General features: G+C 43.7%; 1 protein-coding gene across 1 annotated transcript in view; it reads right to left on the reverse strand.

Moving 5' to 3' along the window:
• Positions 1 to 26,815, reverse strand: part of SMT1 (sterol methyltransferase 1) — a 117,074-nt gene that overhangs the window by 19,315 nt on the left and 70,944 nt on the right. The window contains exons 6-10 of the mRNA XM_086515054.1: positions 7,205 to 7,259; positions 6,920 to 6,967; positions 6,755 to 6,838; positions 6,551 to 6,667; positions 6,172 to 6,255 (exon numbers count right to left, since the gene is read on the reverse strand). Coding sequence (XP_086371180.1) covers positions 6,172 to 6,255; positions 6,551 to 6,667; positions 6,755 to 6,838; positions 6,920 to 6,967; positions 7,205 to 7,259 — 388 coding nt within the window. The remainder of the gene's footprint in view (positions 1 to 6,171; positions 6,256 to 6,550; positions 6,668 to 6,754; positions 6,839 to 6,919; positions 6,968 to 7,204; positions 7,260 to 26,815) is intronic.

A 26,815-nucleotide genomic window follows, 5' to 3' on the forward strand; every position in this document is an offset into this window, starting at 1 on the left:
CTACGCCGAGTCGTGTCTACTCTATTGAATTGTGATATAAAGTTGTGAAGTGTCTTTAAAGTGATTCTCTCATGTGTCGTGCCAGATTCCCGACTTAGGGTGTCCAAGTCTATTACAATGGTATAAGAGCTTAGTCGATTTTCCACCTATGGAGAATCCAATCCCTTTGGTCACGACACACATGGATTCAGTCGACGAATCCCGCAAAGACCAAAGCAATCCACCTCACAATTCAAGGTCGGGTGAGAGCACGGAAAATTTAGATTCTGAAACTTTACCTCGAAGCTTTTGGTTTAGCATAGTCTATTCCAAATGGAACCCAGAATTCGGCTTGGCCAGAGAACTGGTACAGTGGGATGCACAAGAGGGGAGTTACTCCGCTCCTTTGTCAACAGATGCCTTGATTTTGATACTAGAGTCGTTGATGTCTGTTTGAGCTTCAGAGATACTTAAAGCTGACAGTATTCTGCTGTATGGCTTTATGAAATGGAATTCCAAAAAACATAAAACTCACTTGTTTAAGTGCAGGAATTGATAGACGAAATGACTGCAGCATTTCAGTCTAATTGATCTCAAATAGACATGGTTGCAATAGGTGTTAGTCAATCGGACATCTATGAGGTCCCGATTGGATCTAGATGCGAATAAATCATGGTCTAAGATCCGAATGAATGTTGAGTGTCATGTGACGTCCTGTGATGTCCTGTGATGTCGTGTGATGTGACTGTCGATTGGTACATGTGCTAGATGTGTATTCCTAGTACGTAGGTACTAACAGTCAGTGTCTGCTAAGACGGTTTATGGCCTCTGTCTGTTTTGTAGGCATAATCGAGGGCGATTACAATGCTTCCAAGAGGGGGGTATGTCACAAAGTGATGACGTGTCTGCCCAAGAGCCGAAACCCTTACTGCTGCTGAAAACCCTAATTCAAGAAACCCTAACCCTAAAACCTGCAAACCCTAAAATCTGCCAAAAACCCTAACCCTAACCCTAAAACCTGCCAAAAATCCTAACCCTAACCCTAATGGCAACAAGGCAAAATCCCGAAAATTGCGCAAGCATGATGACGTGGCAGAATCCCGCTTTTTGCGACGTTGGAGCCTTGCTTTTGTGGCAATTTGCTTTTTCTCTACGCAATTATGAGAAAGAGAATTCCTCTGCTTTATTTTATTGTTAGGCTTTTGATTTGAAGCTTTTGGGGCACTGCTTTTGGCATCCCTTGTAAACAAATAACTATGTGGTTTCGGCTCCCACTCGGCAGAGCATCTGGACGCAGAGTCTGAGAGTGAGACCCAAACCACTCTTGTACTTTGAACACTGATTAATACAAAAAGAAATACCGAAAGGGGCGCCAGTCTTTGGGGCCAATATCTCTAGGCACGAAAATCCGTCGGGCCAGTGCAAATCTATTGTGAACGGTGAATTGTTTTGAAGTGGTTATTTGGTGCTGTTGTGATTGATTCTTGACTTGGAGTGTCCAAATCTGTTACAATGTAGCCCTCCGAATCTTGGAGTGCTCTGAGTAATGCCCTCCAAAAAAGCTATGTCAAACTATTGTATGAAGGCCAAAGCCCTCGGAGCATCTCGAAATCCAGAAAAAGAGTCAAACTTAATTGACTATCCACCTTTGAATTCTCTAACCTTCTTGCTTTTATCTTCGAGGAAGTCATATTGGTTGGCTTTATAAAAATACTTCTTCTTTGCATTAAACATGTGATCGTCGGAGTCCGAACTATTTGAGGATGAGTCCTCTGTAGAACTTTCAGAAACTAGGCAAAATTTAGGCTTCTTTGTCTTTTTCTTGCCCTTTCAGAAGCTTTGCTTTTTGCTTCGCTTTTTCCCTTTTCTGTCTTTTCGCTCGAGTTAGAAGAGCTAAAAGAACTGTCAGAAGAAGAAGAGGAAGAAGAACTGGGTAGTCCTTCAAATCGTACACACTTCTTCTGCTTTCTTGCCGATACAAAAGTAGATTGACGACCCAAATAACCCGGGAACTCAGTTCCTTTCTTATGCTTTTGTCATGCTTTTTGGCTTTATTGTTTGCGTCCAAAAGGCGGCTGATCTGTGTCTGAACCACCTCTTTTAATTCTTGCTCTGTAAACATCCTCGTAGGAGGAGGTTTCTTGAATGCCGGTTCGATGGGTGGCTCTGTGGCCTTCTGCCACTGGGTGTACACTTCTTCGAGGGATTGCTGAGTCAAAAAATTTGCAAATTTTGGATCCTTCAAAATCTTATTTATCATCTGTCGACGTTCCATCTCTTCAATCTCAGACTGAGTAGGCCAAGGTGGGCCGCACTCTACCTCTAATTGCTCATGAGAATCTTCTCCGCGATCTCCTCCTACATTCGCAGATGTAGAAGAAGTCTACTGAATTCTGTTAGAATCCATAAGTGTCGTGAGAAAAGGATCGGATTTCCCGGTAGAAGAGAAATCGGCCGAGCTTTGATACCACTGTAACAAACTTGGACACCCCAAGTCAAGATTCTACCAGGAGAGATTCACTTCGAATCAGTTCACAATTCACAATTAGGTCGACACGGCCCAGCATAGTTCTGTGCCTAGAGATATTGGCCCCAAAGACTGGCACCCCTTTCGGTATTTCTTTTTGTATTAATCTGTGTTCAAAGTACAAGAGTGGGTAGGTGCTCACTCTCAGACTCTGCGTCCAGATGCTCTAAGAAGTGAGGCATAGCCCACTTATTTATTGGTACAAGGGATGCCCAAAAGTAGAGCCCCAAAAATCATTAAAGTCAAAAGATTCTTACTCAAAAGCATTGGGCCCAAAAACATTTAAAAATTAAAGCATTCAAGCCCCAAAAGCATCTCAACATAATTTCCAAAAATTCGTACGGTTGTCAACGTGAAAAGTGGAAATCCATACAGCTGTCCGTATGGCCTGCAAGTCAGCATGTTAGTGTGTTTCGCGGCGGGTTTTTCGTTGGCTGCCACGTCAGCCTGTCGGCGGGCGCATTTCAATGTGTGTCCGGGTCTGTTGCCGCGTCACCCATTTGTGACAGGGAACAAGAACATATCCGCACGGTGCCCCAAAAATGTGAGAGTGAGCAACAGGGAGGGTGTGAGCCACGCGTGCCGAAAACGTTGGACACTGCACACACACACACACACACACACACACACACACACACACACAGAGAGAGAGAGAGAGAGAGAGAGAGAGAGAGAGAGAGAGAGAGAGAGAGCACAAGTGCTCTGCAAATGATGCTCTCAATACACAATCTAAATGACTACGAGTCCCTAAGCATTCTATTTATAGAATCTTAGGTTGAGGTAAGGCAAAATGTGTAACTAATGCAAAAACATAAAAGCCCAAAAATGGCTTAAAATGTGTAACTAATGCAAAAACATAAAAGCCCAAAAATGGCTTAGACGACTTTGTTCGCAGTTGCTTGGAATGTCAAAAGGTCAAGTTTGGCAGGCATAAGGCACCAAGACTTCTACAGCCTTTACCCATACCCTCCCCTCCCTGGGAAAGCATTGCTATGGATTTAATTTTTTATCTGACCCAAAGTGGGCATGATGGCATTTCGACAATCATTGACAGATTTAGCAAGCCAGCCCACTTCATTTCGATAAAAAATACGATCAAGCCTGATCATTTGGCGAGATTCTTTCTTTCACAAGATTTTCGATTACATGGCATGCTTGAGTCCATAGTTTCGGACAGAGACCCCCGATTTACTAGTTTGTTTTGGAGGACACTTTGGGAGAACATTGACACTCGGTTGCATTTCTCGTCCTCATTCCACTCACACACAGACGCACAGTCTGAAATAGCAAATGCAGTGGTTTTGAATATATTGAATTCTTACATTTCGGATCAAAAGACTCAATGGGAAAAGTACTTGCCCTTGGTGGAATTTGCCTACAATAGCACAGTTCATTCATCAATGGGGAAGGCGCCATTTGAAGTAATCGAGGATACTAAGAAGGTTCCTCCATTTCCAAGCACCAAAGACAGATTTTTGAAGTGGAACAGTACACGAGAGATTTGGAAAACTGCTTTTGCAAAGGTTCGTGAGGCTCTTGAGAAGTCTCAAGCACGGCATAAGAAGGCAGCTAATAAACATCAACGTGACTTGCAATTGAACGAAGATGATTGGGTGCTCTTACAATTTGAGAAGGCACACCTGAGGAAAAGAAAGGAAAAGAAACAGCTTTTTCCAAAGCTAAATTTGTGATATTATGGCCCTTTCCAGATTCAAGAAAAGGTAAATGATGTATTTTCACACTGAAGTTGCCAGATACTTGGAAGATTCACAATGCTATTCATGTGAGTCTCTTGAAACCTTTCAAGGGTGAGGTGCAAGTCGACGGGGAGCCTAAGGAGCAACCTGAAGTAGAAGAGAGCGAGGAGATACTCATTCCTGAACAGATACTGGCTCACAAGGAAAGGAACGTGAAAGGTAAAGTGATATAGCGGTTCTTAGTGAAATTCAAGTACTAGCCGGCATTGGATGCGAAATGGATGAAGGAGGAGGACCTAGCAGATACTCCTCAGATATTGGAACTTTACCTTGAGGCTTTCACTCTAGCTGCATCTATTCTGAGAGATCCCGCAGATCAACACGGTTGAATCTGGTGAAGACAGGACTGCCCAAGAGAGGAGTTACTACGCTCCTTTGTCGCAAATCACCCAGATGGAATAAAGTCACTGATTTCTTGTTGGATTTCAGGGATAGTGATGTGCTGATAGTATTCTGCTTTATGACTTTATGAATGAAGTACTTTGAAATGTGAATCCCCGAAAATGAATCTGATTTATCTGTGCTCTCTCGTGTGATTTTATTGTGCAGGTTTGAAAGACGAAATGATTGTAGCATTTTGGTCTTGAGATTCTATGGACATGATCGCAATAAGAATTAGAATAATCCGACATTAGTGAGGTCTGGTGTGGATCTAGATGCGATTGTTAAACACGTTGCCAAGAAATCATGGAGATCTCGATGGAGTGATAAATTCTATTTATCAAAGTAAATTTCATATTGTTATGCGCTCCCGTTTGTGGCAGACATAGAGATGTACTAGTCATGTGCCTAGTCCTATGTGTATTAGAGGACAGGTTAGGTGTATATGGAATCATTTTCAGCCTCCACCATTCTAGGCTTCACCCCATATTCTAGGGGCTGATTTGGAGCTCATTTTGGACTCATACAGACTTGTACTACCCATTTGTACTACCGTCTCTAGCCCTATTTAAAGGTTCTCTCATGTAAAGTTTTCATCTAGTTCAATAAGCAAGTTTACTTTGTATCTACACTCTCTCTTGGTTCATGCTTGATTAAGTATCTCATTAAGTCTCTAATCTCCATTTTGCATAAGTGATGAATGCCTCTTTGCTCTACCCACCATAACCTTCAAGGTGTATCAAAACTTGAAGAGGATTAGTACCTCTTAGTTCATTAATCTCTAGCTAATTAGTACTAAAGTTAGTTTTGATTCTCATAATCTCTAGTATAGTCCTTAAGTGTGATTATTTACATGGGTTAAAGTCCCCTGTGCCACTAATTTCCTTGGGTGATTAAGGTCTAGATTAAAAGAACTTTAGGTGCACCCATTTAGGTCAATTTATTCAAGATTTGCATTTATAAGTACTCTTCCACCATAGCTTTGTTTGCTTCAATAATTAATTGTGTGCATTTTACTCTTCTTGAGATTTTTATTTGCCCTCAAAGTTCAAACCCTTGATTTGGCCTCCATTTGATCATCCCTCAACCAAAACCTACAAAATCATGTTTTTGTGCATGATCCAAAAAGAATATGCAATGCTCACAAAATATTCCAATGGCATCTCCCAAAGGACTTCTTAGAAACCTCTAGCAAAATCTAGAGACTTCTAAGAAGCCCTAGAGACCCATTAATTGACCACATCATAGGAAGGATTGATTGCCTTAAGGGTGGATGGATGCCAAACCTTATCATTGGCCTAAGCTAATTGTTCTGTGTCCTAGAAAACAGGTATTTATGCAGAAAAGGCTAATGCTTACTTCGATGAGATGAATAGGCTTGTTTAGCATGAACAAAAAAATTGAGAACCTACTTGTATATCGTACTTACTTGTATATCGTACTTACTTGTATATCGTATTTGAGTGGACAGAATCTGATTAAGATATCAATTAAACAACAACTATCTTTAACAAAAACAGTGCACACCTCAAAGCCTGCAGCTTTCAAAGCCTCAAGACATTGATTTGTCGTGCGAATATCTGGCAATCCATTGCCAAGCTCTATCTCTGCCTGAAATCCAAATGCAATCAGAATGCCGTGGAATACTGTAAAAGAAACATTACAAACCAAGCACAACCTATGCAGTTCAGGAGAGGGATAAACAGTCATTAAACAAATGAAGTAGCAAGCTCATTGAGCACTGCCCAAAATAATTTGACTGTAAAAAGGCTAGGGCAAAAAACGTCCTAGGAAGCAAACAACAAAATGAGAAATAAAGCCTTTTGAAATCAGAAATTTCTTCTAAATAATGGTACGCAGAAACTATACACTCTTCAACTTGTTGGAGGATAGTTTTATAAGAGACCTTGATCTGTTGGTGCTCGGCATTTTTTGGATCATAGGCGTCAGTCATACACCACTCATATCCCGCAAACAGCTGACCAGGTTTTAGCACCCGCTTAATCTCCTTGTAACAAGCCACCTTTCATAGAAACCCCACAGGCAGTTCCATAAGAAAATGTAATACTAAATTGGAGACACGACTTGAGACCAAGTCTTTGACACCAACCGGATCAGGGGCATGACACGACGCCTCAATGGTATAAACTGCATCGTAACTATCATCAGGAACGGGCATTTGCATGAAATCAGCCTGCGATATTTGAACCAAAACACCTGTAAGATTTACTCGTACAAGTACTCTTTGCCGCATCATCCCCGTAATCATACTCACTTTTATGAAACTGCAAGTTTGATCAAGACCCCAAGCTTTATTCAATTCCTGCATCACACCTTTGGTATGTAAGCATTCAAAATGGGATGCCCAGGATATCCTGGACAACTTGGAAAGAAAGTATGGTCATGACCATGTCATAGACCAATTGCACTATCTTCTTTCTTAATATTAAAATGAGTTCAATTCAACATCAACAAAACATGGCGTGCAAAATATTAATTTCCATTGGACACTACAGCAGGAAAAAATACAAGCTTTTTGCTAATAATACAAAAAACTTACAGTTCCTCGTGATATCTGGTAAGCATTGTTGTTCAGCCCGGTTACACAAGCACCACTGCCCAAGACACAACTCTCTCTCTCTCTCTCTCTCTCTCTCTCTCTCTCTCTCTCTCTCTCTCTCTCTCTCTCTCTCTCTCTCTCTCTGTGTGTGTGTGTGTGTGTGTGTGTGTGTGTGTGTGTGTGTGTGTGTAATATTTTTAGCTATGGCTACAAATAAATGAAAATGATTTTTGTGCACACAGAATGAATTTATGAATTTACTGATACCAATTATGAACGAGTGAATTTTCCAGTGCAATGGAAATTTATCGTGTCCGCATAGTATGCTAAAAAGAACAGTAGACGGACGCCGTGCAGAATAGTTCAGAACAAGCACATGAATAAGATGGTGTCCCCAATTGGCTCAAAAAACCTATAATTTAATAGTTTTGGAGTGGCCGGCCGGAAACAATGGAAATACGATCCGATGGGAGCTAGCAGACTAAGTCGGCAGAGTCACAAAATCGGCCAAGTTATTGAACCTCCAGATTGGCCAAAAAACTGGGTTTTAATGCCCGTTTTTAAGCGAAAGGTTCAAAACCTTTAAAAATAAGTGGCTGGGCCAGTTTGAACGTGGCCAGAGCATTAAAAGAAAAGAACTCCGCATTAAAAGAAAAGAACTCCTGGCGTGAGATTTAGAAAAAGCCAGCATTGGCAGTTTTACGAGCAAATTCTCTCTCTTTGGCGCCATCTAGCAAGGAAACACCATGCGCAAGCCTTTATAAATGGTAGCGCTACTAGATTTGGAGACGCTGCAACAGTTTCCCTACATGTAGAGACTCTCCTCTCTCGGCTCTCAATTCAACCAATTCTCTCTCTCTCTCTCTCTCTCTCTCTCTCTCTCTCTCTCTCTCTCTCTCTCTCTCTCTCTCTCTCGCTAAATTGGCTTCATCTTATAGAAAAATAATTCTAAATGAATTATTGGATTTATAAGTGAGAGGGTTTTCTCGCTTGGAACACCAAGGAAAAATAATTCTAAATAAATTATTGGAATTTTAAGTGAGAGGGCTTTTCTCACTGGAGACATCCGAGTACAGAGTATTCCTAGTGCGTCATTTAAAGTAATGACGGGAACACTCAGAACGGGCATATCTGTAAGGCCAACAGGAACGGGTACTTCTGATGCGTCGCATCGGATGGGTGACAGGGAGCATCGGAAAGAAGTATCCGACCATCCGGGAACGGACATCTCTGATGCGTCATAGGCTGGGTAACATAGAGCATTGTGAAGGAGATTGTACCGTAAGTTCGGTAGGAAAGGACTAGGTGATGGGTATTCCTGATGCGTCACAAGGTGGGTGACGGGTGCATCGGAAAGGGAATATCCATAGTCGGGAGGAAATTCCGAACTGTGTAAGAATTGTGCACAAGGAAAAAGCAAGCACTTGAATGAAGATGGGTTCAGAGGAAACTTTGAGGAAAAACAGATGCTTTTTGAGAAAGCGGGATTGCCTTTCGGGAAAGCAGATGCTTTCTCGCGAGGAAGTCTATGTCTGCATTGCAACTATGCATGTGATTGCATCCAGGGACGCCTGGGAAGTGCTGTGAAAGCATTGTTTTTAACTTATAAGGTTTTATTGAGTTTTTGGACAAATTCAGACCATTTTTTAAGGTGACCGACCGCCCACTTAATAAGTGGGCAGCCATCTGATAAATAAGGCAGAGCAGTGGAAAAAAAAATTATATAAAAAAAAAAAACCGGCCGCGATCTCTATGCGAGCAGCTATTCGTGCCCGTGGCTAGGAGCTATAAAAGCATCACATGCCCTTACTCAGAGAGGATGACCAATCTTTGCAAGGAGGAGATGCTGCTGCAAATTTCAACCGTAAAGAAGACGTTGCAGGTGATGCCCAGGGCTGCCCCAAGTGTACCAGATGTCGCCAAGACCCAGTGCGCGAGTTCCCTCGCGAAGAAGTGCCTATGGAGTGTGTTTCCATCGCGACAAGCTGCTGTTTTTCTCTGATTTCAGCCCCTAAACGTCGTAGACGGGGCTGATTTATGAGAAGGAACCGCAGAACACACCTCTTTTGTGTGTAGGATTGGAAGAGAGGATTTTCTATGGAGAGATCTCTTCCGGGGAATTGCTTTTCGAGAACAGAGTTGCGTTTCGAGCGTCGAGACTTTGAAGGTAACGATTTTCATGTTATGAACTCTGAGTATTTGTTTGCAGGTGTACTTCCTCTTAGTGAGGGAGTCGGAGCAGATCAAGGTATGAGCCTCTGCAGGAGAAAAGCGCTCTAAGGAACTAGAGCCAAATCAGCCCAGGGGTTTCGTACCCGAGTTTGGGAAGTAGATACACGGATCGGAGAGAGGTAGTCTCTTAAGTTGCGATCCGGAAGTTGGGATTCCCAAGTAAGGACTTCGTGTCCGGGAAAACAAAGTTGTTCTACGGGAAGAGAACTCTGGAAATAGAGTTCTAAAAGAGAGATGTAGGGATGTCATGCCCTGAGTCTAGAAGGTGAGATCCAGAGGCGAGAACCTTGATTTTCGAGGAATTGGAATAAGGAACGGAAGTTCCTTGGAATAGGGTTTTGCCCTAGGAATCGGAAGCTGAGGCTTCCGGGAACCATCAAGTCTTATTCTAGAACGACCATGGTAATACGTTCGGTTCAAGTGCTTGTATAGACTTCTCCTCAGTAATAAAGATACTATTACGGGGGGGGGGGACCAACCCATCTTCTGGTCCCCAGTACTGTGTCGATCTTCTCACTTTATCTCTCTCTCTCTATCTATCTATTTCTCTCTATATCCTCTGGCTTCAATATTAAGTGATAAATTTTATTTATCCGAGTATATTTTATATTGCTATGCGCTCTCGTTTGTGACAGCGGTATCGGAGCATGGTCTCCTCTCTTTCTCTGTAAAGGAGGACGACTCTAGGAAGATACGGGAAGAAGCCATGACAAGCCAAGAGAGAAGTAAGCATACGGAACCCTAAGTCCTGCAAGGAAAAGCTCGTAGAGTTGGAAATTTTTTTTCTCTCTGCAAGAAGTCGACACAAGGCTTGGAATTCTCTGAGAAGGCGACAAGAGCATGATGCTCAAGAACCTAGAGAATCCAAGGAGCGGAATGCTCGAGATTCTTCAGAATCCAGAAAATATCCATGAACGTCAATCCAGAACTATAGCCATGAAATCCCGTCATTCCGGGAAGGATATGAAGAAGGTCTCTAGACCTAGAAACACTTCCAGTCAAGTTTGATACTTTTGACGGAAGGGAAGATGCCCCGAAAGCTACCACTTTGATTCGGCAAGTTTAAAGTTGCCTTTGCAAATGGCAATTTCTGAAAAAGCGTCGAAGATGAGGCATGTGATTAAACACCTCAAGGGGATTGCAAGTACTTGGTGGTATACCAAAGCTCTACAAGGAACTTACAACAAGACTTGGATTCAATTCAAGGCTGAATTTTTCGACAAATTTTTTTTCCTCTACACTTTGAGAAAGGCATCCAAGAAGATTGGGATGGGTTTGCCCAATACGAACACGAGTGAGTCAAAGCGAGTAGTGGTTCACCCTTGCCAAGGTAGCTCCACTCTCGATCCTCTCTGAGGAAGGAAAGATGAAGAAACTCAACAAAGGACTTTTCCCCGAATTTTGTAGACGCATCTGCAAAATACTTTGCAGCAGATGGTAGAGTCAGCAATAAAAGCTGAGAGTGTACACCTTAGTGTACATAGAATCCAATCCCCGTAGTGGGACGGGAATCATTGAGCATAGAAAGTTTGGAGTAAGGGAATTCAATCTAACTCCTGAGTTCTTGAATAGCAGACCCTCGAACTTTAAGTGAGAGGGCAGGTTTTCAATCAAAGTTACATCTTTGAGGAAATCATAAAGTGCATTGTCCTTGTTTGCTCTTTTGCACAAGATATGGTTATGTTTAACCCGGACTACCACTCTCAAGTGTTTATGAGAGCAAGATCAAACTGAAACATTGTTTTCTGAGATGAATTGGTTTGCTTAACTACCCGGAAGATCAACTATTGATCTAGTATCCGGTAATTCTCGAACAGATTACCTGCTATTGCGGGTAGGAAATTATGAAGGAACCATTCTGAGCTTTCAAGCAAAGAAAAGCTTTCATGAAGCTTGAGTACTCTTTAAGCCCACACCTCCTACACGCTAAGGGAAGATATAGTAGTGCTTTTTGCACAAGTCAATGAACACTCTCTTTAGGAGGGAAGGAACAAGCGACGACTACGGCCTGTGCTTAAGGAATCCAAGGATTAAAATCCTAGATTATTTGATGAGCGGGTTTTGATCTAAGATCGAGCCAAGTGATCATCAAGTTGAGCGTATCCGCTCTAAGGATCTCACGAAGGGAAGGTAATTTCCTAGGTTCACCGAAACTTTAACACAGCTTAAGAATTATGTACACTTTTGAGTACATGGATAACACACGAAGATGCAGACCTATGCCAAGGAACTGGACGGGAGTTTGTTATACTCTCTTGAGCACCTTTTTGGGCGCAAGAATATTCCGACACGAGAATCTCTATTTGAGATGTGTTTGGTACAAGGAATTTGAGCTTCTCTACGGAGCAGAGGTTTTCCGATGGTCGTTGATCATTGAGTACGCTATGTGCTTTTACCATTACAGTAGAAACTTTTCGTTGCGGTATATGTTTCTCCATGAGCAGGTCAAGTAGCATTTACACGCTGCTGGAATAAATTTGAACTATTTTGTTCGTAAGAATATAAAAGTCCAGGCCTGAGGGCAAGAGAGCACTAGAGTTGGACAAGGACTATGGTTAGCCAAAGTGGGGTCATTGACTAGCAAAAGTGGAATCCTTTGCTACATAGGCTACATTTCAGTTTTTGATGTGGCTGCAGTGCATCAAGAGGGTCGGATGAACTAGAAAGATACAATGGCAACATCTCCTAAAATTTAGGGAACTGCTATTTTGGGACCTGAAAATGTGTTCGCGTCGTTACCTCCGGAATGACAAGGGGACCATTTTATTACTCTACAGTGAAGTCAACCGGGCAACCGGTCGAGAGATTTTTAGGCGGCAACCCCGAACGGGAAAATGCTTGTAAATGCGCCAAGTGGCACATTTCTGTGCACTTGCCTCCTCAAGGAAGAAGTGGCGCTGAATTTATAGCTGGGAGGCTCATTTTACAAGTTTGCTCACAGGTTAAGAGCTATCGAGAACTTCCTTTCCCTCTTATGTACAGTGCGGTGCCAGGAGTGATGCCCTACACGCTACGCACTGCCCTCTCTCTCCTCTATGGCAGTATGTTATGCCCCACTAGTGGGCTTTTCCATTGACCAATGTACAGTTGTGTGGATTCATGCACGATTGCCGAGGCAAGACCCTCTTGCACATGTACTGGATTAGCTAGCGGCTAATCCCCTGTAGGTACAGGTGAATTCAGACAGGTTTCACACCAGAAATCTCGTCCGATTCAAAGGGCAAGTAGCCCTACAGGTGCGGGAGCTCGAGGACTTGCTACGGATGCGACCGGCACGCGAAACGGAGCCCAAAACAGTAAATTACAGCCTGCTGTGTATTTTTGCAGGTTTAGGGTTTTGGCCCTAAACGGTCCCTAATACCCCCAGGAGGTTCGGGGACGCGAGGGGACCACTGTACAGATGACCTGGCACATTTTCGGGGCTGAAAACAGAGAATTCAGTGTGCTGCAGATTCTCGCCAAGTTTTGCAAAGTGTCCGTATGCGTCGGGAAAGTCATTCAATGCATGGGAATACTGACTGTGAAGGATCCTAGTACAGTTATGCTGCCGAAATCGGGCCGGAACAGTTGAAATTCAGCCAAGTTTGTGCGGGGCAGCTTGTAGGGAACCACTGCGTTTATTCCCTCTTTTAAACAAAAAAGAAATACCGAAAGGGGCGCCCAAGTTAGGGGCCAATCTGGTGTCGGTCTACTCATACAGGTGCAATCTAGCAACCTGTATCCTTCTCCCCTTTGTTGTGTCTTGAAAGTACAGGTAAAGTGGGCGACAAATTAAATGGGTGAAAGAAAATAAGGTTTAAGTCTAAAGTCTACCGCCCTTTTTGGAAGTTCAGGCCGGTTCCATGGTTCCATCGACGGGATTAAATCACTTTTTCCCATAGAATTGAGCCTTGGTCAGTTTGGGCTTGAAGACACAGGCGATCATCGACCAGACACAGGAAATTGCAATTATGGCTGACAGACCAAATGACGTGACTCAAGAGGTTTCCTCTTCGCAGGGTCAACAGACACATGAAGTGGGTGAGTCTTCAAGACCACCACAGACGGATGATGATATATTCAGGACCCAGTTGGCTACTGCTGTGGCTATGTTCACACAAGTAATGCAGAACCCGAGGTTTTTGGCCTTTCTGCAACCTCCTCTTTCGTCTCAGCAAGTTGGGTCACTGGATCATATTCAAAAGCCTGTTAAGGCTCGAGCACAGGTGATTCATACTGCACAGTCAATGGAAACACTTGTACACTTGACGGAGAACATGCAGTCTCCACAACCTGTGCCTAAGGTGCAAGAACACGTGGCTGAGATGCCAGTCTTTCAAGCTGTACCAGTTCAGCCAACCACTTTTAAGCAGCCTATAGCTGGTTCTAATGGGCAGGGAAAAAACCTACAGGCTATGCAACAAGTCTTCCCACCACCTTCAGTACACCCTGGCTATTTTGGAGGTGGATCGATATTCCAGAGCATGGCTGGTAATGTACCTGGAAATCAGTTTTATACGCCAAGAACAGTGTTCGGGGGTGCTCAAACGATGATGCCTAACCCCATGTATAGTGTCACGGGCATGCTACCAGGGTTTCAAAGCACTCAGGGCCAATTTGGGATGCCACCGGCAAATTTTGGTATCGCTGGAATTACAAATCAGCAGCCAAATATGGCATTTCCAGGTCAACTTAATTGCGGTCAAGGAACACAAATGAGCCCTAACAATGTTCCCATGTTTCAGTCACTTCCATATGACAACTTCACGTCGTTGGAGAGGCCAACTCCGTACAAAGAAGGTGGCAAAGGTGCGACTTTCACGACCTTTACAGGGTTTGATGACAAAAAGAAGGCTCTCTCATTTCTCCAACAATTTGACAAGGCCTATCCAAGGGGAAACTTTACAGAGGCTTCAAAGGTCCGCAAGGCAGCTACTTTCTTGACAGGGAATGCGGGACAATGGTGGACAACTTTATTGCTGCAAGGGCAAGCTCCGTCCACATGGATTTACTTCAAGCAGATTTTTGCAGCAGCATGGTTATCTGATGACTTTGAAGCAAATGTCATGACAGAATGGCACCAGCTTAATGCTGCCACTTGCAAGAATCTCGATGCCTACAATCGGAAGTTTTGGAAAGCTCTACTTCCAGTAACTTCCTATAGATTTGTGCCATTGATAAGACAGACTGAAAAATACTGTTGTGGCCTACCCAAAGGATTGAGAAAGTACTGCACGAAGACCAAAGTCACTACTTTGACGCAGCTCATCCCCACAATTGGCTTCAAAGTTGGGAATCAGACCTGAAGAGCTGGGGTATACAGCAGAGGCAGGTTTGGCATGTCCTGGCCATACAGAGGCTGTGACACCCATCATTGGAAAGTTGCGCCTACATATCCAGTCCTATGTAGATGCTGAAGAATTTTACATCATGCCACTGGATGGATGTGATGTGTTGTTAGGTATTCCTTGGTTATTTCGTGTAAAGGGAATCATGGATGCCTACAACAAAAAAATCACTATACAGAGCAGGGGAAAGACTCACATTCTGGATGTAAAGCTTACAGGGGAGTCTATTCCCACTGTATCAGCTTTTGCTATTACTTCTGTAATGAAAAAGCATCTTTCTGCGTACTTGGTTTTTGCACGTGAAGTGTCAGATTGTGATGAATCAAATTTATTTGTGCTAGATAAAGAGAGGTAAATGTTTTTACAACAGTATAGTGACTGTTTTTCCGATTCATTACCGTCTCAATTACCGCCAGAGAGACCCGAGGACCATGCGATAGATTTGGTGCCAGGCTGTAGCCCACCAAATAAGCCTCCGTACAGGGTTAGTGCGGCTCAGCAGAAAGAGATAATGGGCCAAGTACAGAGCTGTTAGAAAAGGGGCTGATTCAGCCCAGTTCACCTCCATTCTGTTCTCCAGTGTTGTTGGTGCACAAAAAGGATGGCTCATGGCCTATGTGCATCGACTACCGTGCACTGAACAAGAATACCATCAAGAATAGGTTACCTATACCTAGAATTGATGACATTCTGGACAAATTAGAAGCAGCAGCTATGTTTAGCAGGATAGATCTAAAGAGTGGGTAGCATCAGATCCGCATTAGATCAGAGGATGTGCACAAGACTGCTTTTAGAACAACGTTTGGCCTTTACGAATTTTTAGTGATGCCCTTTGGTCTCACAAATGCTCCTGCTACGTTCAATCGGATGATGGACAGAATTTTCCGTCCACACCAGCAGTTTGTTGGTACATTCTTTGATGACATGATAGTCTACTCAAAGAATGAAGAGGAGCATAGGGATCACTTGGCCATTGTGTTCAAAGAGCTACGCAGTCATAGGTTGCTCATCAATGCAAAGAAAAGTGAGTTTCTTCTGGAAGAGATTCACTTCCTGGGACACATTGTCTCAAAGGATGGTGTCAGAATGGATCCTGCAAAAGTTGAAGCGATCAAGTCATGGCGAGATTTGAAGACGGTGCATGATGTCCGAAGCTTTTTGGGACTATGCTCCTATTACAGAAGGTTTATCCGAAATTTCGCTGAGATTGCTTCACCTTTACATGCTCTTCAAAAGAAGGCAGTCACCTTTAGATGGACACAGAAAGAGATTTCAGCTTTTAATCTCTTAAAGGAAAAGATGACTTCAGATCCAGTCATTGTGTTGCCAGATCTTAGGAAGTCATTTGTGGTCCAGTGTGACGCCTGTGGTGGTAGCATTGGTGCAGTGCTAATGCAAGATGGCAGGGTAGTAGCCTATGAGAGCAGAATTTTGCAAGGGCCAGAGATGACCATGCAGGTCTATGAGAAAGAGTTTCTGGCTGTGATTCATGCGCTCTTAAGTTGGAAACACTACCTGCTATGTGCAGATTTCGTTGTCCAAACGGACCATCAGACCTTGCGATACTTCTTGACACAGACAAAGTTATCTAAGAAGCATATGCGATGGGCAAATATCTTGTCCATGTTCCATTTTCAGATTGTGCATGTGAAAGGCAAGAAGAACGTTGTGGTTGATGCCTTGTCAAGGAAGCCACAAATTTCAACCTGTGTCAATTCCTTATCATCATGAACTTGATGATATGAGGGAGTAGTATGCAAATGATGAAGATTTTGCAAGGGTCTTCGAGCAGCTAATGGATGGACAACGTCATGAACACTATCTTCTTAAAGACGGGTTCATGATGATGCATGGCAGATTGTGTGTCACAAAGCCATTGCGACGCAAAGTTATGGAAGAGAGTCATGTCCCACCGTATGCAAGGCATCGTGGTATCGATGCTACAGTTAAAGCGGTTGAGACATTTTTCTATTGGCCTACATTCAGAAGAGATGTGGATGCCTTTGTGCGAGAATGCCTAATTTGCCAGAAGGTCAAATTTGACAGGCAAAAGGCACCATGGTTATTGCAACCACTACCTATTCTAGATAAACCATGGGAAAGTATTGCTATGGATTTTATCTTTGATCTTCCGAGAACGCAGACAGGAAACGATGGTATTTGGACCATTATTTGCAGATTCAGCAAACAAGCTCATTTTATTCCTGTCAGGAAGAAGATAAAGCCAGATCAGATGGCATGCCACAGTTGATTGTTAGCGACCGTGATCCACGCATGACAAGTTTGTTCTGGAGAGGCTTGTTTGAGAATATGGGCACCACGCTCAAATTCTCTTCGTCATTTCATCCTCAAACACATGGGCAGTCAGAAGAGGCAAATTCTACTGTCCTAGATCTACTGAAGTGCTATGTGTCAGAGCATAAAAGAAAGTGGGAGCAATATTTGCCATTAGTGGAGTATGCATACAATAATACAGTGCATTCATCAACTGGCAAGGCACCTTTCGAGATAGTTGAAGGTGGCAAGAAAGTTCCTCCCATACTGCATGCAAAGGACAAGATATTTGAAGCAGATAAGTATGTTCAGGACATGGTTGAAATGTACAAGAAGGTCAAAGTGGCCTTGGAAAAGACTCAGGCAAAGCAAAAGAAACCAGCTGATCGTCACCATCGTGAAGTGGTATTTTCACTTGGTGATTGGGTGCTTCTAAACTTTGAAAAGGCAAGGTTAAAGAAGATGAAGGGCAAGGAAAGACTATTTCCAAAGCTCAGCATGCGTTACTATGGGCCTTTTCAAGTGTGCGACATAATCAGTGATATTGCATATAGGCTGAAATTGCCTGACAGTCGGAAGATTCACAATGCGTTTCATGTGAGTCTTCTCAGACCCTATGTGGGTGATGTGCCAGAGGATATGCCAACTGAAGATCAGCCGGAAGTCGAGGAACTTGACGAGATCTTGGTCCCGGAAAAGATTTTGGCACATAAAGAAAGAAAAGTGAAAGGCAAGGTTGCTAGGCGTTACTTGGTAAAGTTCAGAAACTATCCACCAATGGATGCTAAGTGGATGGAAGAAGGTGAACTTGCAGAGTCACCAATTGTGTTATCACTTTACCTTGAAGCCTTCGATTTGCAACCTACCTTGACCCCTTGAGTTTCAAAGCTACATGGATTGTCAATGTGACCATAGCTTTTGAAACAAATGATGTACATGGTATTTAGAGTGAGCTCAAATGAAATACCTGTTACATGAATGTTAGAGCTGTACAGATTGTCAGTTTGGCAATTGCTCTTATGGAATGTCCAAAAGTTTGGTTAGTGCTATAGAAGTGAGTATTTCTTGTCAGTTTGTCAAGGATACAGTAATTGCTTCTATTAAAGGGTACATGTGTGACTGCATTCTTAAATTGTCGGTTTGGGTATGCTCCAAAGTGTTACTGGGCCCAACGTGTACTATAAGACAGTGGCAAAATGTGTGGCTATCATTTTGTCATTGGAAAGTTAGTGCCTCAAAGCAATGGCAGACTGCGAAGCTACCACTATGTCATTGGGACAGGGTTCACACGCAGGTAATACATGTGTCGACGAGGTGTTGAATACACCGGGGTTGACAATGAGCATGTATGTGTCGTACATGTGTCGACAGGTGTTCAATACATCAATGTTGACTGTGACCATGTACGACATAGATGCAAACGAGGACGTTTGAGATTTCAAGAGGGGGATGTCACCAGCGTGTGACTACTATCTTTTTTTTTTGTTGATTTCTTTCTTATTATTTATTTACTTTCACTTTTTGGAAACACCCCTCACGAAATCTAACTGCCCTGCATTGCATAGCTAGTGTGGAATTGTCCAGAGGGAGTCCAGGCCTGAGGGCAAGAGAGCACTAAGGTTCGACAAGGACTATGGTTAGCCAAAGTGGGGTCATTGACTAGCCAAATTGGAATCCTTTGCTACATAGGCTACATTTCAGTTTTTGATGTGGCTGCAGTGTACAAAGCGGGTCGGATGACCTAGAAAGATACAATGGCAGCATCTCCTAAAATTTAGGGAACGGCTATTTTGGGACCTGAAAAAGTGTTCACGTCATTACCTCCGGAATCACAAGGGGAACATTTTATTACTCTACAGTGAAGTCAACCGGGCAACCGGTCCGGAGATTTTTAGGCGACAACCCCAAAACGGGAAAATGCTTGTAAATGCGCCAAGTGGCACATTTCAGTGCATTGCCTTCTCAAGGAAGAAGTGGAGCTGAATTTATAGCTGGGAGGCTCATTTTGCAAGTTCTGTCACAGGTTAAGAGCTATGGAGCGCTTCCTTTCCCTCTTATGTACAGTGCAGTGCCAGGAGTGATGCCCTGCACGCTACGCACTGCCCTCTCTCTCCTCTATGGCAGTATGTTATGCCCCACTAGTGGGCTTTTCAATTGACCAATGTACAGTTGTGTGGGTTCATGCGCGATTGCCGAGGCAAGAGCCTCTTGCACAGGTACTGGATTAGCTAGCGGCTAATCCCCCGCAGGTACAGGTGAATTCGGAGAGGTTTCACGTCAGAAATCTTGTCCCATTCAAAGGGCAAGTAGCCCTACAGGTGCGGGAGCTCGAGGACTTGCTATGAATGCGACCGGCACGCAAAACGGAGCCCAAAACAGTAAATTACAGCCTGTTGTGTATTTTTGCAGATTTAGGGTTTTGGTATTTGCAAGCCTTTATAAATGGTAGCGCTACCAGATTTGGAGAGGCTGCAACGGTTTCCCTACACGCAGAGACTCTCCTCTCTCGGCCCTCAGTTTAACCAATTCTCTCTCTCTCTCTCTCTCTCTCTCTCTCTCTCTCTCTAAATTGGCTTTATCTTATAGAAAAATAATTCTAAATGAATTATTGGATTTATAAGTGAGGGTTTTCTTGCTTGGAACACCAAGAAAAAATAATTCTAAATGAATTATTGGAATTTTAAGTGAGAGGGCTTTTCTCACTGGAGACATCCGAGTAAAGAGTATTCCTAATGCGTCATTTAAAGTAATGACGGGAACACTGAGAACAAGAATATCTGTAAGGCCACCAGGAACGCGTACTTCTGATGCGTCACATCGGACGGGTGACAGGGATCGGAAAGAAGTATCCGACCATCCGGGAACGGACATCTCTGATGCGTCATAGGATGGGTGACATAGAGCATTGTGAAGGAGATTGTACCGTAAGTTCGGTAGGAAAGGACTAGGTGATGGGTATTCCTGATGCGTCACAAGGTGGGTGACGGGTGCATCGGAAAGGGAATATCCATAGTCGGGAGGAAATTCCGAATTGTATTAGAATTGTGCACAAGGAAAAAGCAAGCACTTGAATGAAGATGGGTTCAGAGGAAACTTTGAGGAAAAACAGATGCTTTTTGAGAAAGCGGGATTGCCTTTCGGGAAAGCAAATGCTTTCTCGCGAGGAAGTCTATGTCTGCATTGCAACTGTGCATCTGATTGCATCCAGGGACGCCTGGGAAGTGCTGTGAACGCATTGTTTTTTATTTATAAGGTTTTATTGAGTATTTGGACAGATTCAGACCATTTTTAAAGGTGACCGACCGCCCACTTAATAAGTGGGCAGCCATCTGATAAATAAGGCAACAGATCAGCCAGTGTTTTCTCTCTCTCTTTTTCAAGCACAGCAACGGAAAAAAAAAAAACGAAAAAAAAAATTAAGAAAAAAAAAAACCCGGCCGCGATCTCTATGCGAGCAGCTATCCGTGCCCGTGGCTAGGAGCTATAAAAGCATCACATGCCCTTACTCAGAGAGGAGGACCAATCCTTGCAAGGAGGAGATGCTCCTGCAAATTTCAGCCGTAAAGAAGACGTTGCAGGTGATGCCCATGGCTGCCCCAAGTGTACCAAATGTAGCCCAGACCCAGTGTGCGAGTTCCCTCGCGAAGAAGTGCCTACGGAGCGTGTTTCCATCGCGACAAGCTGCTGTTTTTCTCTGATTTCAGCCCCTAAACATCGTAGACGGGGCTGATTTATGAGAAGGAACCGCAGAACACACCTCTTTTGTGTGTAGGATTGGAAGAGAAGATTTTCTATGGAGAGATCTCTTCTGGGGAATTGCTTTTCGAGAACGGAGTTGCGTTTCGAGCGTCGAGACTTTGAAGATAACGATTTTCATGTTATGAACTCTGAGAATTTGTTTGCAGGTGTACTTCCTCTTAGTGAGGGAGTAGGAGTAGAGGAAGGTATGAGCCTCTGCAGGAGAAAAGCGCTCTGAGGAACTAGAGCCAGATCAGCCCAGGGGTTTCGTACCCGAGTTTGGGAAGTAGATACACGGATCGGAGAGAGGTAGTCTCTCAAGTTGCGATCCGAGAGTTGGGATTCCCAAGTAAGGACTTCGTGTCCGGGAAAGCAGAGTTGTTCTGCGGGACGAGGACTCTGGAAATAGAGTTCTAAAAGAGAGTTGCAGGGATGTCATGCCCTGAGTCTGGAAGATGAGATCTAGAGGCGAGAACCTTGATTCTCGAGGAATTGGAATAAGGAACGGAAGTTCCTTGGAATAGGGTTTTGCCCTAGGAATCGAAAGCTGAGGCTTCCGGGAATCATCAAGTTTTATTCTAGAACGAATGTGGTAAGTTCAAGTGCTTGTATAGACTTCTCCTCAGTAATAAAGATACTATTACAAGGGGGGGACCAGCCCATCTTCTGGTCCCCAGTACTGTGTTGATCTTCTCACTTTATCTCTCTCTCTCTATCTATTTCTCCCTATATCCTCTGGCTTCAATATTAAGTGATAAATTTTATTTATCCGAGTATATTTTATAATGCTATGCACTCCCGTTTGTGACACTCTCTCTCTACGATTTTCTTGCTCTTGTGTCCGTGAAGGCCATGCAGAGGCTGTGAAGCCCACGACAGAAGTAGGGTGCAGCCATAGGAGCTTTGAGTAAATCCCTGCAAGGAATAGTCACACTCAAGCAAGCACTCAAACACGTTGCAGAAGTAGAATTCAACCAAGGAGAACTCGTGTTGTGGGCATCCCCAACGCGAGCAAATATTAGATGAAACCTCTCCCGCGTTGAAAATCCCAGTACAAAGTAGACCTAGCCGTTCTCGGCTACAGGTATGATGAATTTCAACCATGCATCTTTATGCATCAGAAAAATATTTGGGACATGAACAATAAATTTTGTTTCGGCTTCACGTGCGTGTAACAATTTAGAAATTAATGAAAATCTACTGGTAGAGGCCCCCCATCTTCTAGTCCCTAGTATTATGTCGATTTTTTGCATTGTATTTCCCAATTTTTATGTCACATGAAAAAGAAAATTAGTTTAAAAGTTATAAGTTCACACTTCTGTTTCTGTGACACCCCCCCCACCCCCCCACCCCCCCCCTCTCTCTCTCTCTCTCTCTCTCTCTCTCTCTCTCTCTCTCTCAAAAGGAGGGCTTAGACTCTTCTCTATTACATTAGCAAATTACAAAGCCCATAGGCATCACAGAATAAAGGTTAAACTTGAACTGGTAATGAAAAACACCTAAAATATAGCTATAACAACAAACTGAAGGGGAAAAACCACCAATGTTACAAAGTTACATAGGATGGGTCATCAATCAAAGGCCAGAGAGGAAGAAGTAACGGAACGGCACCACGTACCAACGGAAAAGAACAGATTGTAGATGCAATTGTAGACGCCTCAAAACGACTGAATTGGAAGAGATACTGCACAAGAGACACGCAATGGCAAAGTTCCACCCCAAAAGAGCACTTGCCCCAAGTTGTGGCGCCCCTTTCGGTATTTCTTTATATTGCGTCATCTCAGTACAACGCCGACAACACTGCTCTGCATCTCCACGCGGAAGCATGCCAAACAAAAAGCCCTTAGCACATATTTAAAGCCCCTTCGCCTACCAAAAGCAATTTGCATCATATCCAAAAAGCATATAGTGTCACCAGGAGGTGTATTTTTCCTGTTGCCTTCCGTAAATAAGTACTAGATATTTTTATTTATTTTTATTTTTACTTGTTTTCCCCGGAACCCTTGAAAAGGTGCAAGTGGACATTGCATGGCCAGTGTGAAACGGCTGTGGCCGAATAGGTTTCTCATAGCGGGAGTCTGGGTCGGTCAGTCTGGGATTGGTCGGGCCAATTAGCACTAAATTCTGATGAGTATGGAAGCGTGTGCACGCCAAATGAAGTCTGGGCCACTCGGAAAGTCACTTATAACTTTATAAGCCAGTGGGAACTAGAGAATTAACTCAAAAGGGGCAAACTGGACACATGGCGGCACTAGGCAGTTTTGCCACTTCCAGCATGAAGAGGGGGCGCCCAATTTGAGAGAGGAGGCTGATTTTTAAACACAAGTGAGCTACAGCGTGTGTGTGAGTAGTGGGTGCAGGTCTACAACTTTAGTGGAAAGCTTGCCTTCTCCTCTATCTCATGTAGCGCGATGATTTGCTCTCGTGCATCTCTCTCTCCCCTTTGGCACATATGGTAATGCCCCACTAGATGGGCTACTCAGATGAACATGTACAGTTCTGGGGGTTTATGCACGTTTGCCAAGGCAAGAGCCTTCTGAACAGGAACCGTATTAGCTAATTGCTAATCCCCCACAGGTACGCACAGTTCCATCGCGAAAGATTGCGAGTTTGGAGAGTTTTCTAGCGTGAAAACTCGTCCGAAGCCATACTTTCCTGTAAGGGACTTAGACGCAAAGGTCGTATTTCCCGTGAGGGACTTCCCGTGAGGGAGGATTCTTGCAAAACAACCACACAAAGCAATAGCTCGCAATGCGTATCAACAAATTATACCTGTAGCTCCTTGCTCGGAAAAGCGACCTCCGTACTCAGTCGTCACACGAACACTTCCTGAATTTCCTTCGCAATGACTGCTCCAAATTCTCGGCGCTAACTCCTCCTGCTGCTCCTGGCACGTGTGTAAAACTGGAATGCTAATTGCCCTTTTATAGGCCCTTGCACCCGGCGGGAATAGGAGCCGAAAAGCAAAAGCCTGGCGCCCCTAGCGAGAGGAGAGAGAGAGATCGCTGAATTCAGCCCTGCGTAGCTTATTACCGCTGGTTTTTTTTTAAGAAGAGCCTTGCTTTATTTTATTATAAGAGGGCAGGTCACTTAAAAGTGACCGGGGTGCCACTTTATAAAATAAAGTGTGAACCTGTTCAAACTTTAAAAACCACTCAGTAAGTTAGAAACAATGCGACACAGACACATTCCAAGCGTCCCTGTGCAGAACACGGCCACAGATGCAATGCAGACACAAACTCCTCGCGGGAAAGCATCTTCCCTCCCGCGAATGTTCCTGCTTTTCGTAAAAAGCTTCATTGAACACATCTTTATTCTTGTGCTTGCGTTCTTACGCGTGTTTTCTTACTCAGTTCGGATTTCCTCCTTAGCCTACGGAATGCCCCCTTACTGATGCACCCGTCACCCATCATGTGACGCATCAGGGGCACTCGTAACCCGGCCCTTCCCACCAGACTTACGGAAACTCCTTCGCGATGTTTACCGTCACCCATCAAATGACACATCAAAGTTGTCCGTTCTTGATGGCACTTCCTGTAGCTACAATCTTTTAACAGTTCTTAGTGTACACAATAAAATATCCTAGAAAAAGAGATTAATCATTAAAAATATTTAAGAAAATAGTCCAATTAGCAACATCCCTCTGGCTTCTAAACAGTTGACCTCAACTGTAGTGCTTGGACATATGCCTCCAGTATCTCGGGAAAGGCTGCTAATTCCTCCTGCGTCATCCACTGAGCATCTAGATTCGAATAGTTCTTAAACTTAACCAAATACTTCCGTGTTATTTTTCCGGACTTGAGGGGCCGTTCCTCATGACTTACTATCTGCTCCGGTTGGAGTATTTCTTCTGTTTCCTCAACCTCAGGAGGTTCCTCAGCACTTGGCTGACTCGGAGGCGGTCCCACATACGACCAGAGTAAACTGACATGGAACGCATTATGGATCCTCCAATTAGGCGGTAGCTCTAATCGGAATGTGACATCATTCACTTGCTTAGTGATCTTAAACGGCCCATAATAACGGGTAGAAAGTTTTACCACCTTCCCCTTATGAGACGCTTGTTTCTTAAGTCTTGCCTTCTCAAACTTGAGTAAGACTAACTGTCTGACTGTTAAGTCTAGATTCCTCCTGTGCTTGTCTGCAGCTTTCTTATGCTTTTCCTGAGAGCGTAGAATAGCTCTCCTAACTTGCCCGTAGGCTGTGTCCAAATCGCGGACAAATTCATATGCTGCAAAGATCTTATCCTTAGTTAAAAGGATCGGTGGAAGCAAAGGCTTACCATAGAGAATCTCAAAAGGTGCTTTCCCTGTCGATGAGTGTATGGTATTGTTATACGCATACTCGACAAGGAGCAAATACTTCTCCCAGTCAGATTGCCGGTCAGAGACATAAGCTTTTAACATATCCAATACTATGGAATTGGCTATCTCACTTGTGCCCGTCTGTTTGAGGATGGTAGGCAGACGAAAAATTCAACTTCGTACCAAGATTATCCATCAAGGCACGCCAAAAAATTTCTGTCATGCGAGGATCTCGATCACTCACAATAGACTTAGGCATTCCATGATGCTTAAAGATCTGTGTGAGAAAGACCCTAGCCATATGATCTGCTTTGATCGTTTTCTTGACTGGTATAAAGTGTGCTTGCTTGCTAAACCTGTCCACAATGGTCCACATCGCGTCATTTCCAGTCTGAGTTCTAGGGAGGTCCATGATGAAGTCCATGGCAATACTTTCCCAAGGTTCATTAGGCACAGGCAAAGGTTGTAGCAACCCAGGCGTCTTATGCCGATCATACTTCACTTTTTGGCAAACCAAGCATTCCTTGACATACTTATCAATGTCTGCTTTAAGGCTAGGCCAAAAGAAATATCTTTCCATTGCTAAGGTCGTAGGGAGAATATCCCGATAACCCGCATAAGGCAAAGCGTGTGCTTCATCCATGATCTTCTTTCTTAAGGGTTCTACAACACAAATGGCCTGATGGTGGTAGAGATAACCATCCCGAATGGAATAAGGGAACTCATTCTCTCCACGCTGTAGCTTTCCCCAGAAGTGGAGAAGTTTGGATCATTTGGATACAAATCCGGCAGTGATTCTAATTCTTGGTGATACACCGAACTGATAGAGTTCACCCTTGGTTGCCGAGACAGTGCGTCTGCAACCACATTCTTACTCCCAGCCGTGTGAAGGATCTAGAAGTGAAACATAGACAAAAAGTTTGCCCATCTCATCTGCTTCTCAGATAGTTTCCTTTGCGTAAGAAAATACCGCAAACTCTGGTGATCAGTCTTGATCACAAAATCCGCTCCTAGAAGATAGTGCTTCCAATTGGATAAGGCGTGAATCACAGCCGTAAGTTCTTTTTCGTAGATTGATGCATGCAACTCTGTATCCTTAAGCCGTCTGCTTTCATAAGCCACTGCATGGCCTTCTTGGTTTAACAGTGCTCCGATGCAATCGCCTAAAGCATCGCAGTGAACCTCAAATGGTTTCCTTAAGTCAAGCACTATCAGAATAGGTCCATGGCTTAGCAAGTACTTGAGCCGATCAAAAGCTCCTTGTTGTCTCGATCCCCATGTCAAATCATGAAGTGATCCTGTTACATGAGCAAATCCTCGAACAAACCTTCGATAATACGAACATAATCCCAGGAAGCTACGTACATCATGTACCGTAGTGGGAATAGGCCAATCTTCTACCACTCGGATCTTGGCAGGATCCATACTCACTTGATTGTGAGAGACTATATGGCCGAGATAGTGTATTTTTGGGAGAAAGAACTCGCTCTTCTTTGCATTCACATGCAACTCATGCTTTCGCAATTCTTGAAACACTAGGTCCAAGTGCTTCCGGTGTTCCTCTTCTGCGAATATGAGTATGTCGTCAAAGAATACTCCCGTAAAAGATCGATACGGGCTGAAAATGCGGTCCATCATGAGATTGAATGTCGCAGGAGCATTGGTCAAGCCGAAAGGCATTAATAAAAATTCATATGGTCCAAAGGTTGTGCGGATAGCAGTCTTATGGACATCCT

The sequence above is a fragment of the Adiantum capillus-veneris genome, chromosome 6, assembly GCF_014529385.1.
Source record: "Adiantum capillus-veneris isolate H3 chromosome 6, ASM1452938v2, whole genome shotgun sequence".
NCBI lineage: Eukaryota > Viridiplantae > Streptophyta > Polypodiopsida > Polypodiales > Pteridaceae > Adiantum > Adiantum capillus-veneris.